The sequence below is a fragment of the Pristis pectinata genome, chromosome 12, assembly GCF_009764475.1.
Source record: "Pristis pectinata isolate sPriPec2 chromosome 12, sPriPec2.1.pri, whole genome shotgun sequence".
Lineage (NCBI taxonomy): Eukaryota > Metazoa > Chordata > Chondrichthyes > Rhinopristiformes > Pristidae > Pristis > Pristis pectinata.
Window position 1 is genome coordinate 21198079 of NC_067416.1, and position 13644 is coordinate 21211722.

Here is a 13644-nt window from a genome sequence, read left to right on the forward strand (position 1 = left end):
GCACAGGGAAGCAAATAAACACATCATAAAAATGGTATTTAAAATGATGCAATGATGTACAACACTGCACAAGGAGTAAACATTGTCATCTTAATTATGTTAAAACATGTCATTGACTCAAAACATTATCTGAGTGAATGCCAATGGGAATTGGAGATGGTTTTTGATCCCTAGCATTGAACAAGTGTTATAGTAACAACTGCCATGATTTACCCCTCTCAATCTTTGTTTTCTTTAACATCAAAGGAAAAGAATATTGGGAGAGGTGTCCAATGGGCATTTATACAATATAATGATGCATGTTTAGCACTAGTGATTAAAGTTCAATGTCTAGATGCTGGCCTGCAGTACATAGCAAATTTTGGAGAAATGTATAATATATAACTCCTTTAACTTAAATTACTAAATTTAATTCATACCATTAATTATTTGCCACTATAACATCAGATTTATGAATAAAGCATTACAAAGAATTGGAATATTTTGACCATGGGTTTGCCTGCTAAATACTTTAGCCCTGTCAACAGTTCCATTCAGCTTGGAGTATGTTCATATGGTACCTTCAACATTGATATCTTACAGGTGTGAACAGTGCATTGGCAAATCTAGATGACTGGCTGCTTTGTGTGCTAGAGGCTCAACAGAAGTTATTATCCGGCCATCCTGCACCCTGCCTTCACTTATGATCAATGGCTGCTAGGCCCAGGGGGCTATTCACTTCCATTGTATGCCTTAAACCAAATGAGACCACTTTTCTGGAGCAAATGGAATACTGTAGGGTTCACAGTGCCAAGGAATTTCCAAGAAAGGGTTCTGGATGTGAGGCCCGATTCGTAGGGTTATTATCAGCCCATTTTTTTTAGTTGCAGAAATCTGTAGGCCAAAAGAAATAGTAGTTTTGCACAGTAACTTGAAGTGACAGTTTCGTTCCCAGGTATGGAATATCAAAAATGAAGCTGACACTAATGAAATCATTTCTAAGAGTTTGCTATTTGTTTCTGCTTGCTATTTGCAGTGGTACTAAAGCCATTACTGATAATGATAATGATAATGATACTGATAATCACCCATTATTTTTAATAATGCACTAAAAGAATGTTGTTATCATCTCTTTTCTGCCTACTCATGCTGCTTTCAGCTCAGATTTTGGATTCTTCAATGTTGTCAAACACAAAGGCAGCATGAGTTATTCTGACATCTACCAATAAGCTCAGAAATACAAAGTTCCTCCCAGCAGTAGTAGTGAATGTAATGGACTTGCAGAAATGCAATCTGACCACAGCACCATACAGTGAGAGATTTGAGGTTACAGCCAAAAATAATACTGTTTTATTAATTTACAGATAATACACTGGGGAATTTGCTCTATAAATGGCTGTCTCAAAAAGGTACTTACAGGCATGGCAGAGTTCACAGTGCAGTTGTACACACAGGATCTAAGGGAAGAGTGCATCAGACAGCCTTCGAATATTTGCAGTGAATCTTTTACCTTTTCATGAAAATCCTCCACAGATTTGTTAGCACTTATGAAGTACAAGTAGTCAGAATAAAGCCTATAAAAAAAGCACATAAATGAGTATCATTCAAGGATATAAATTGATTGGCTTAGCTCCAGCAGATTATCAATACACATCCATTTGTAAAACTGAAAACAAAATGCTGGAAGGATTCAGCAGGTGAAGTAGCACCAATGATGACAAAAGGTATATGTCAACGTTCCGGGTTGAGACCCTACATCTGAACTGAGAGTCTCCACCCAAAATGTCGACACACACCTTTTGCCTCCACAGATGCTGCTTCACCTGTTGAGTACTTCCAGTGTTCTGCCTCTTCGTTCCAGATTCCAGCATCTGCAGTCCCTTTTGTCTTCAATTTGTAGAATTATTTCTTTTTCCACATGACTGCTCTTCCTTGAACAAACAACATTTTTGGAACACTAATTCATTTCTAGAGTCACACTGATTATAGAATCTTCCTAGATATTGCAATTATAGCTCTAATTTAAAAGTTTAAAGTGAATTAATACCTACAGTTGACATTTTACTGTACCTCATTTATCTAATTTATGCACTGATAAAATGCTGTGCCCTCAGTATATAGAATTTAAAATGTCCTTTCACCAGCAGTATCTCTTGGAACTTATACTGCCATTAACTACAAGAAGAGTCTCCTTTTCCAGTTCTGAGAGAAGGACTCAAATAGGACAACAGGATCCCCTGAAGAGTTGTGAGAAAGTTATTATCAAGGGGTGTTGAGTTTGGTAGAATAAAGGAACTGAAGCTACGTATCTGAACAACCAGCTTGTGGAAAAGTGGATTGTGATTGATAATGTTTGAATGAATCAATTCTGAGCCATAAAGCTTCTAAACTGTTCAATCAGGCTATCAGTAATTGTCGGCTTAAACAAACAACTTCATATAAAAGATCAATGGAAAGCAATAAAGGGTGCAATGAAATTACCTATAATTCATAATAACTTTTTAATTTTAATAACAATGTTTTCTTAGGCCCTTGTGATTCCATGTCGTACAGAAGCTTTAAACTCTTATCAAGGAACACATTAACTATTTGAATTGTATAACATGTAGTAAATAATTTTTATTGCATTCATGCAATATCTAGTGTGTGTATGAACACATTTGGTGGGAGGGGGCAGGTGGGAGAAGGCAGAAGCAGGCAGAGATCTATAATATCAGCTCAGCATATCTGTTTATAATGAAAATTGGTCGACCCTTAGATGTCAGGTAACAGAAGAGCAGTCATGAATAACAGAGATCTCAGCTGGTTCAGAAGAGCAGAATTTTTTTTTAAAAAGGTGGTAGCAAAATCAAAGTTTACTCTGCAGGAACTACTATATCTTAATGTGAGGTGAAAAAGCCAAATGAAGGGGAACCATTAATTAAGAAATCCATCCATATGTGTTGCACATGCAAAATTTGCTAGATTAGGCTTGGGTATGATTGGAACTTAAAGAATCCCTTCCCCACATGTATTACCATCCCATCTCTCACTCCTCTTCCCAAGATGAAGTGCTATCCCAATTTTCCCTTCCCTGCCTTCATCAAGTCCTGATCTATACCCTCTCATCATCAAATGCCTGCTTGCTGATCTCCCTGGATACTAACCTCTACCCTTCTCTTACGAATATTTGGTTTAACATCTTCTCAAGGTCTCAAGGCCATGACAGTGAACACATGATGTTTTGTATTGCATCAAGGAAGAATGAGAAAGGCAAGTGTTGCTGATGACAGAAAGATGACAATCATACCCCTCGCTTGATTGGGCCCATAGGCAAGATCCCCAGTTTGGCTTCGGCATGCATGAAAAATGCATAGCCCATGATTCATCACAGTCTCAGTCACAAGTGAATTTTGATGTGATGGGACACTGACTTAAACTGGAATCACTAGCCACACATGAATAGAGAAGATATTTTGCAATGCAAATTATTAGCATGAGGAATTTTCAGGCCATTATGAAATTAGATTTATGATCACAGATGGAGTAGGCAAAGCTAACTCTCAATCTGTAGCCAAAATATGCTTCCCTTTAAAATGAAATGAAGCAATTTGAGTTAATTCAGTTTCAAGTCTCATCATGAAAGCTCCATTTAAAACTAAAATAACTACAACTGTAGTGCCAAGGAGTAATTTTTTTCATTGTTTGCACTCTTTCTTGTTTCTCTAAAATATTTTGGATACTAATGGTGTTGGCTGGGATGGATACTCAGGATTTCAGTCTGAGTTTTTAGCAATGTCAGTCCTTTGTTATTTTAATGGCATTGGAATTGGAGAGGCATTTTATAACTTTTGCCTCATTTATATTTCCCAAGTTGTCCTGCCCTCAAATGATGACCTCACGTCCTTATGAATTCTGTGGTACATCATAAAAATACAGCAAGTTCTTGGCTGCCATGTTGACTGTGTCTGGTGCTAGAATTGGCATAACATTACTTCAGGGCCAAAACACCAACTTAGAGGCAGTTGAGACATCATAGCATAGGTGTGTCAATTCAGAATTAGTAATTAAACATCATCAATTCACACCAAGTACTGGTACGAAATCAGGGCAAAATACATTTTTGGCTACTATAAATAAAATATTCATATTCATGCCATAACTATCTGAAATGCTCAAAGTCATTGGGGCAAAGATGCAATTTCACCAGATGCTCTTTACAAGTGTAAGCAGAAATAAGTTAAAAAGAAAAAAAAACTCTTTAATGCTTTTCGCTGTCTACAGTTGATATTTCTACATTTATTTTTAGAATTATTCATTCACTTGAATTACGCTATACACCAGTCGTGGAAGTATGATATAGGTTCTAAAAATAATTGAACTTTAATAGTAAGAGTAGACATAAACTTTAAAAATAGTTTATTGCTGGAAATTCATTCAGGTAAAATTTCCTTAGATTCACTTGTTCCAGTTCATTTGTTCCAATTACTTAAGCCAAAGTCTCAGTCAGTGAGCAGTTGAACCTCAGTTATTTGAAGTGGATATCACAGCAGCAAAAGGAATACAGGGCTTGGAAATTTAGTAAGTCATTAACATTCCAGTGCCGTACTTTGGAAGAATTCAAGTTTCCTTACAGTTTGATAATGAAAGCACTGTACAATGAAGGATGACTTCAGACTGACCTCTCAACAGGGTCCCTCAGCATAACAATAAGTTTAGCAGCTGGCAAAACTCCATGTAGGAAGTCCTGAATTAAATATGGTGGCTCACTGTTAGCCGTGCGGCCATAGAAATTTTGCCATGCATTGTTATCCCACATCGTGGAAGCACTTGCCTCACCTATAAAGAGAAAACATAATATTTATTTTTAAACTTACAAGTAAGATTCATTTTTCCATAAGATGTAATGAAAGGAGAAACAGCTTTTGAAAAGCCTGTTAAACTAAGACTAATTGGTCGAGTAGAAATGCAGTGATACATTAAAACGGTTTTTATGTGCATACTTAATCATGAACATAGTAATTAAAGCCTTCCATTCCCTCCCACCATAATCATGCAACTGTAGTGCATAGACGACTGCAAAATGAAAGCGTATTAGCCAAAGAGTTTGCCTATACTTGGCTTTCATGTTTTACCTGTAGACTAAGAGTTGGTTTAATTAATAATATGTGAAAAATCTTAACCATTTTGATTCATATCAATGTGAAGATAAGAGCTGGTCATGAAAAGTGTGGTGATTCATTTGGCTTTCATATGAAAAAACAAAGTAAAGTTGCTTATCAATTTCCATGAGATTGATCATGACCTAGCATAGTTATGGTAGCACAATGGGTGCTGGGTCCACATTGAAATAAGCTGATAGAGTGGAACTGGATGTTCATCTCCTGAACACCACTGTGATTACAGGACTGCATTTTAAAGGCTGATCCTAATGCACATTTTGTTTTGGGAGGATTATAAATCCTACACTTTAAGTGTACGGATGGCCAGCATTGCATCTGCGCACTGGTATATCCTTGAATGTCGAGAGCAGTGGTTGTGTGTTTAACAGTATCAAGTCCCACAGCATTTCACATATGATGATGGGATAGCCATTCCATACTCACTGAGAGTTTAACAGCACCCATGTTTATTTGAACATCCAATAGAACATTATTCAAACAGTAAATTTTAATAAGAGATTAGAATCTGTTATAGAAGTTAAAAAGACATTAGTAGTCCAGAACAGAAAAGGCCACCCTGTCAGGAAATTCCCTTCCATGCGAGTTACCAATGCTTACGAGCAACAATCTATTTCCTAATTTGACATCTGTAAATAATCTTGTGAAGTATCTTTCAGATGTAGCAATTGGGACAATTCATCAACTGCTAGAGCAGAGGGTTCATTTTGTCAAAAGAATGGAATCATAGGTATCACTGTGTTCACATCACCCTTTAGGTGTTTGCTGCAGCATTTCTTTATCAAAATCAGAGCAGCCCACTTTACCAAAAGGATTACTTCATGCGATGACCAATTACTGTGTGTCTTGGCCCAGAATTCTAACTGGTTGAAGATTATGAGGATCCCGTGTGAAAGCAATTCAAAAAATACAGCTGATTAGGTGCTCAGCTCTCAAGCAATTGATCAAATTTGGAGCCTGTGGGCAATTGGGATTATGGCCTCATCCTATCTTTTCCTGAATCTGGCTGCAACACCAAAAGCACAGTATAATTCTGAGATGTGCTTGAGGAGAAACAAAAGTAACACAAGGATCTGCACAGACTGGCTTTTGAAAACACTGTTAGAGACTTGCGAACTAATCTGGGTTCCTAAAACATTCTAGCACCTAACTATGTTCTAACTGAAAGAAGCACAGATTATTGTTTGTAACAAGTTCCTGAATATGCAGGTTATTAGAACACAGAGCATATTAGGATGGTGTTCACGACTACTATTCGGTATCAATCATACCTCTGCTATGCAGTCAGGCACAGCAAAAGGCCTGCCAATGAATCAATTCTATGCTCTTTGGTTTGGGTTGGATGTGAAGGTCAGGGAATCAAAACAGGGGAAAGGGAACAAAATGTGCTTTAACAAAAAAAAATTCAAGTGCAGACAGATGAAATTTTGACAGCTGGTTTTATTTAGAATTGGTAATCCAATAAAAGATGGTTGCAATAGAATTAAGGCTTTCATACCATAATTCGACTGAACTGTTATCAGATTTTCCACTAGCAAGTTGAAAATTGAAACTGCATTGAATAAAAGACTAGTTTAAAAAAAAAATCTGTTAATCAGGTGCATATTAATTAACTTCAACCATACAATGACAACCACATATCAAATAATTTAGAGAGAGGTTCAATTTTTGTGGAACACAAATGATCAGCTTAGTGCAGCATGAGTGCATAAAATATCTTACCAATAACCATATTGCTGTCAATTTCTTGTTCAGCAGATGAATTGGCTATCTGACTCTGAATCTGATGTGCTGCCAGATCAAACAGATCCAGGTAATCTTCAATTAGATAGCGGCCATGGAACCCATTCCAGGGCTGAATGATCCCTGAAAAAAGAGAAGCTTCAATATAGGAATGATAACTGTTTTCAACTTGAATTTCTGTCCTCATTGAATTGGTTCGTCACTCCATTAATGTCATGCTAAATTTCAAGACTGTCCAGTCAAAATTCTGCCAAGTATTTCGAATTGTTTTAGTGTTGTCAAGTAAAACAAAAGCCATCATTTTTTTTTAAATTTAGAAGTTGCTCCTGCTTCACCTTTCAACAGTACATTGGAATAAAATGACTAGGAATTGCTTGTGCTCTGTCATGGCAACATATTTATATTATGTTAGCTAGCAACCTCTGAGTTTGTGGTTTAAAATCCTGTCGTAATAAATGTGGAACTGAAGTAACTTATGGATTAACACCATCAATGCTGTCAATTGGTCAAAAACCCCAAATTGTACACTAATGTTCCACACAATCTGATCTACATGCTACTTCCCAGTTTGTGATTCTGTATTATACTCTTCATGCTCTCCTACATGTGGCAAACCACCTTGACTTAAACAGGGATCACCATTCCTTCCTTATCATTGGTCCACAATATTGGAATTCCCTACTATACTTGGATATCACTACTCAAAAAGGCCCATCACCAACTTTTCAGTGAAACGAGATAGACAATAGAAGTATCTTTTCCAGCTTTGTTCACACCAAGATCAACTATATAAAAATGCAACTTCAAGACTTGAAAATAGTAATCATTTTCTGCATGCATATCTCCACAAATCTGTCCAGATCAAAACAAACTTCTAGGTACCTGCTGTAGGCCATGGAGATTTGTACTTGCTTTCACTCCTCTCCTCTCTTCCCTATCTTGCTTTATGTGCTCACTGAGGTGACAGAAAGTAGCTTAACAATTCCTATCTACCTCATTGTACTAAGGATTTTGTACACATGCCTTGAAAGAACATACAGTCATATGAATTAGGAACAGATGCAGGCCATTCAGCCCCTCTAGCCTGCTTTGCCATTCAATAAGATCATGGATGAACCTCCTGTCTATCCCAGTAACTTTTCACCTCCTTGCTTATCAAAAATCTACTGCCCTTTGAGAAGTGTTCCAAAGATTCACAACGCTCTGAGAGAAAAAAAAATGCCTTATCTCTGTCTTGCCCAAACATTTATTTTTGGATCATGACCTTAGTTCTAAACTCTCTCGCAAGATGAAACGTTCTCTTCACATACATCCTGTCAAAACACCTCAAGATCATACTGTTTCAATCAAGTCACCCAACTCTTCTAAACTCCAGTAGTCTGTCCAACCTTTCCTCGTATCACATCAAAGAAATCAATGAAACCCATATGCAAAAGATGAAAATATCCAGATAAGATGACAAATTTACAATTGTTACACATCTAAGTGACTCATATTAGACTGGACACTCCTCCAAGACTATCCATGCGAATTGCTGGTACTATTAAACAAAAGAATACAAGAAAATAGGAGCAGGGATAGGCCACCTGGCCCTCAAGCCTACCCAACCATTTAATACGGTCATGGCCTCAACTGTTCCTCAGTGCCAGATCCCCACTGCCCTCAATCCCCTGATATTTAAAAAATCTATATATTCTTCCACTTTAAATACTTCTAATGAGCTAGCCAGAGAGAATCTCTATTACAAAACCTTCAACTTTTTAACAAGCTAATTAAAGTCTGAACACAAATACATCCAAAACAAAAAATTACAGTCAAACATGTGTTAGTGAAGTGGAGCGTGTTGCTGAATTTATCCACCAGACAGAGAAACCATATTATGAGAATCGGATTATGTCCTAACTGAATTGCTGTCAGTTATTTCAAAACCACAATGGTGTGTCTATACTTGTCTGCCAAACATTAAAGCCCTTCTAGCTTCTCAGGAAGCAGGGCACACATCCAAATCTAGCTCAAACATAGAATGTCAATAATAATAATCATTCTTCCAGTTAAATGTACAATATGCCATTGTATTCAATTTTCAAGGGTTCAACAGGAGAACCAAAAGAAAAAAAAACTTATTTAAAAAATATTTCAAGAACAGACAACTTTCTCTGAAGCAATCTCACTCTGTCAGAGTTTCTTGAAGCATGGTATTATTAAATAGCAAGCCATAACATCAAGTGACGCCATAGAGATGTAACTCCAGACTACCTCTATATTCAAGATATATTCAACGATTATATTCAAGATGAAAATTCGGTCTTCACTACAGATTGCATCATGGCTGTCAACATGGCTTCAAAAAGAGATGATTCAAAAACAAACCTAAATATAAAGCCACGCCATGAGAACTCAGCACACTGGAAGTGGAGTCAACAACACAACTACTTCTTCTCGGGCAGTCCCTAGGAGTCGGCTCTAGGTTTGAGGGTTCTGAGGTGAATATCAAGGCCAATCTGGGAACTGCAGTCCCTTCCACATTGGATCAAGTAGTGGCAGGTGGGGTGGGTGGGTAGTTTATCAGATGGTGCACTCCTTCTGCTGTTTATACAGCATCTCTGTATGCTCCAGGTATATGGCCTTGAGGTTTTCAGTCTGAATACACTGTCTCCACTCTGTACTCTCATGGGCCAGGGATCCACAAGAATCAATGGGGATGTTGACCTTTATCTCTTCCTCTGATGGTCTAATAATCTCTGCCCATGACAGAGCTCAGGATAGAGGGTATTTCAAGAATCTGATGATGGGTTTGTGAACAATGTGGATTGCTCAATGGGAACTGACTGTAATTTGGATCCAATCTCTGGAAGCATTGGCCTAGGAGAGGCCATTGATGTTTGTTCATTTATACGCCCAGTGAATTTGGAGAGAGCTTTGGTGGACCTTTCCAGTGCCTTGAGGTGTCTACTGTAGTGATCCAAGCCTCAAAAATATATAGGAAGGCAGATATTATTGCTGTCTGGTATACCATGTGTGTGCCAGGTCTGAGTTCTTGATCATCAAATGCTTTTTTTCTTAATTGACCAATGTCTGCCTTTGCTAAGGAGTGATTTGCAAAACATGAGAAGTGAACCACAAACCTCCATTGTCAGAGGGCTGCGTTGTACAGCTAGAGAGGAGCTTTGTCTTGAAGGTGTTGAGTGTAAGGGGTATCCTCTCATATACTTCAGTGGCCAAATTGACGATGCCTTGGAACTTGATCTCTGAGTGTGCGCAAACACAACCATATTTGCCTACTGCAGCTCAGCTGCTGAGGTTTAGGTAACCTTGGTTCTGTTGAGTAGTCACTGAAGGTTGAATGGTTTCTCATTAGTTCTGAAGATTACTTCCATTCCTGCAGGAAGCTTGTTGGATGTACCATGCAACATTGTAGAAAGAATGATTGGAAAAGTGTTGGGCCAATGATACAGCCTTGCTTAAATCCAGTTATCAGTGGGATTGGCTCTGTTATGGACCCACGGATTAGGATCATAACTTGCATAACATCATGAAGCAAACATAAAATGGGGGCAAATTCCAGTGGCTAGCTGAAGAGGAGAGTGATCCATATTCCCTTTCAATTGATGGAGGCAAAGCCTTCCCTAAGGGTGGGATTTTCATCTGTCTGTTCCCGAGGGCTTGGTGGGATATGGACTTTTTGATTTCTTTTTAGTCAGGAGTGGCAACAAGACTCAATCCAGTAGAATGGAGTCAAGGTTCTTATGTTGAGGGTGATTCATACTTAAGGAGGTCTTTGAAGTGTTCCTTCCTGCCTCTGCCATTGATAAGTTCGCCTCCAATTTTGGTCCTCAGCGGGGTGAGGCTTTGTGTGTTTGGGCCAGGGATGGTTTTGACAGCACTGAAGAACCTGCACACACCAGGGATGCCAGCAAGCTGCTGATTCTCCTGCATTCATTCCACCTACCATCTGTTCTTTACATCACAATTTTTTTTTATCTTGGACCTCTTCCTTCAGTCGCCTGCAGAGATGTTTCTTTTCCCTCGGAGAAAAGTGAAGCTTCCAATCCAGGAACGCCTTACATTTGTGGGTAATTTGCTCCTTGATCTGTTCACCATCCTCACCAAGCCTTCTGTCCCTTTCCCTCTCCTTCTGATACACCCAGATCCTCTTGCACACATCCTTCTTAGCTAACCCAACCTAACCCCCCAACCCCCAGCACCCTACCTCCCAGCTTTTTCCCCTCTTCAACCTACAGTATCTGCCCATCACACACACACTCCTCCCACCGTGTCCCCTACTCCCACAGTTCCCATCTGCCCACCCTACCTCCCTTATTTGGTTCCATGCTCCACCTTCCTTTCCTATCAGATACCATCATATTCAGCCCTTTGTTGTCACCACCCATCACTTCCCAGCCTCTATCACCATCTCCACCCTTCCTTCTCCCATCTGATTCCATTTGCCAATCAACCCCTCCCCACCTAGATCCACCTACCACTTGCCAGCTCTTGCCCCACCCATCCCCCCTCACCTCTTTGTACAGCTATCTCTACTCCTTCTGTTCATGGGAAGGGTCTTGACCTGAAATGTTGACTGTCCATTTCCCTCCACAGATACTGTCTGACCCACTGAGTTCCTCCAGCAGTTTGTTTGCTCCAGGTTCCAGCATCTGCAGTCTCCTGTGTCTCCATTCCTGAATCTTCTTGGTAGAGAAGCCAAGACCTTTTTCACCAGTGTCAACAGTGGTGAACTTTCAGGTGGTGTGGGGCCACTTGTGGCACAAAATTTGTCCGGGAGAGATGATTGCAGGGTGGGGATTGTTGACCAGATACACCCTTCCCCTGCATTTTGTCTCCACTCCAGGCAGCCCATCCTGCATGCTTCATGCAGATAATCCCTTCAAGATTCTGACAGACCGTCTATGACAAGAACATAAGAAATAGAGGCAGGAATGCCTATTTGTGTCTTCTCCATTATTCAACAGGATTGTGGCTGATCCTTCATCTCAGTGCCATTTGACAGCTTCAACCCATTTCCTGAAAATCTAAAAATCTATCAATATTACTTTAATGTACACAGGGAACGAAGCCACCACAGATTCCTTGAGTAGAGAATTCCAATAATTCCCACCTCTATCTTGAACGGCCAACCTCTTATTTTGAGACTGTGACCCCTGGGTCTGGTTCCAACCATTATAGGCATCTTCGCTACATCTACCCTGTTTAACAGCTTCCTCATGTGACAGACCCAGTATGCCAGGTATCAGTCTTATAAACATGGCAGCTGTGATCTCTGCAGGAAGCTGATAGAAGGAATCGAGGAATAACATTTTTACACTTGAATCAGGGTGACATTCAGGTTAAAGATTTTTTGTCTAGGATTTTAGCAATTTCCATATATCTGGAGGTTGACCAATTGGCTGCAGACATGATGTGCAGCATCTTCGATGCATCAAAAAATGATGTCAAATCTTTACAATTAATATTGGCATCATGAATATTTTGACTGAAAAGGTTTGTTAATTTTCTTTGGAAAAATCCTCTATTTAGTAATTTAATATATTTTTAAAGCTTATTTTGCTCTGCTCTATCATTGTTGGAATGTCTGCAGTATGCTTCCTTGGGACATTTGGATGTTTCTCTAAACCTAGAGCACTCTAGTTCATTTTAAATGTTTCCCAGTTGGGAAATGTGCAATCAAAGAAATAGGAAAAATAAACTCGCGTTTAGATTTTCAACAGATGACGTTCCCTTCTTGTTCTCTCTTTACAAGGGGGCTCATTCTTTCTAATCTCCTACAATTCACAAATAACTCCAGTGCCTAGTTCTATAGAAATACAACATTCTTCTTATTTTTCACCTAGGTCACCATATCATTCTTTCCCTTTTTTGACAGCACTCCTTCCTCTTCGCTCTTGAACTGAATCCTCCATACCAACCTACCTTTCTTCCACATATTCAAACTAAGATTACTTTCCTCCACCCTCTTCAATTGAACTGTCATACTGGCACACTTCTCCTCTCCCATCTCTATAGGGACAGCCCTCCACTTTTCCCCAGAATCAATGCTAATCCACAGCTCCTACCCCTTGCACTTTGAGGTGTGACTGGCACCACTGAACTGCAGGAGACTTTTGTTGCACAGCAGACCTCAGTTTGTAACAAATGGAATCTTGTTATAAAAAAGCTTTAGTTCACAGCAGGGGCCCACAATATTTTCCACGAGTTTGAAGGGTTTGCTACTAAAATCATAGGAAGAAACAACATTAAAGGCATCCATAAAGAGTTATCCAAGCTGTTATAAATTCCTTGCAAAGTAACTGAGTTTAGAAATTAGGAGACAATGCAATTTACAAAACACGAAACATGGCTCTGTTCCCATTTTACATTTCAAGCACCACAGTGCATTGGATTAGTTAACATTGTGTGGTCACGCCAGTGAATACAAGTTAAATATAAATACTCCAGTTCCACATTCTGCATTCCATGTCACGTTTGAACCTGAATACAGAGCATGCAGCTTATTGCTTTTACCATCACAAGCATAAAATTATGATTTCAGAATTAATTGACAGGAATTATTATGTACAAACTCAGAGCCAGAAATTTAAATAAACAATTATTGATGTCTTTTTTTCAGGGTATTTGAATGCCATAGCTGCAATAACTGTGGGAGTGACAGGAAAGCCTTGCTAGTCCCAGCAGATGACTAAATTATCCAGATTAGAGACTATGAAATATAACATCCCACAGCTTGTACACCCATATTTAAAATATA

The 13644-nt window shown here is 38.9% G+C and overlaps 1 protein-coding gene across 1 annotated transcript in view; it reads right to left on the bottom strand.

Moving 5' to 3' along the window:
- LOC127576804 (carbohydrate sulfotransferase 15-like) overlaps positions 1-13644 on the bottom strand; it is a 73289-nt gene that overhangs the window by 16041 nt on the left and 43604 nt on the right. The window contains exons 4-6 of the mRNA XM_052027568.1: positions 6861-7004; positions 4641-4797; positions 1397-1553 (exon numbers count right to left, since the gene is read on the bottom strand). Of these exons, the coding sequence (XP_051883528.1) occupies positions 1397-1553; positions 4641-4797; positions 6861-7004 (458 nt within the window). The remainder of the gene's footprint in view (positions 1-1396; positions 1554-4640; positions 4798-6860; positions 7005-13644) is intronic.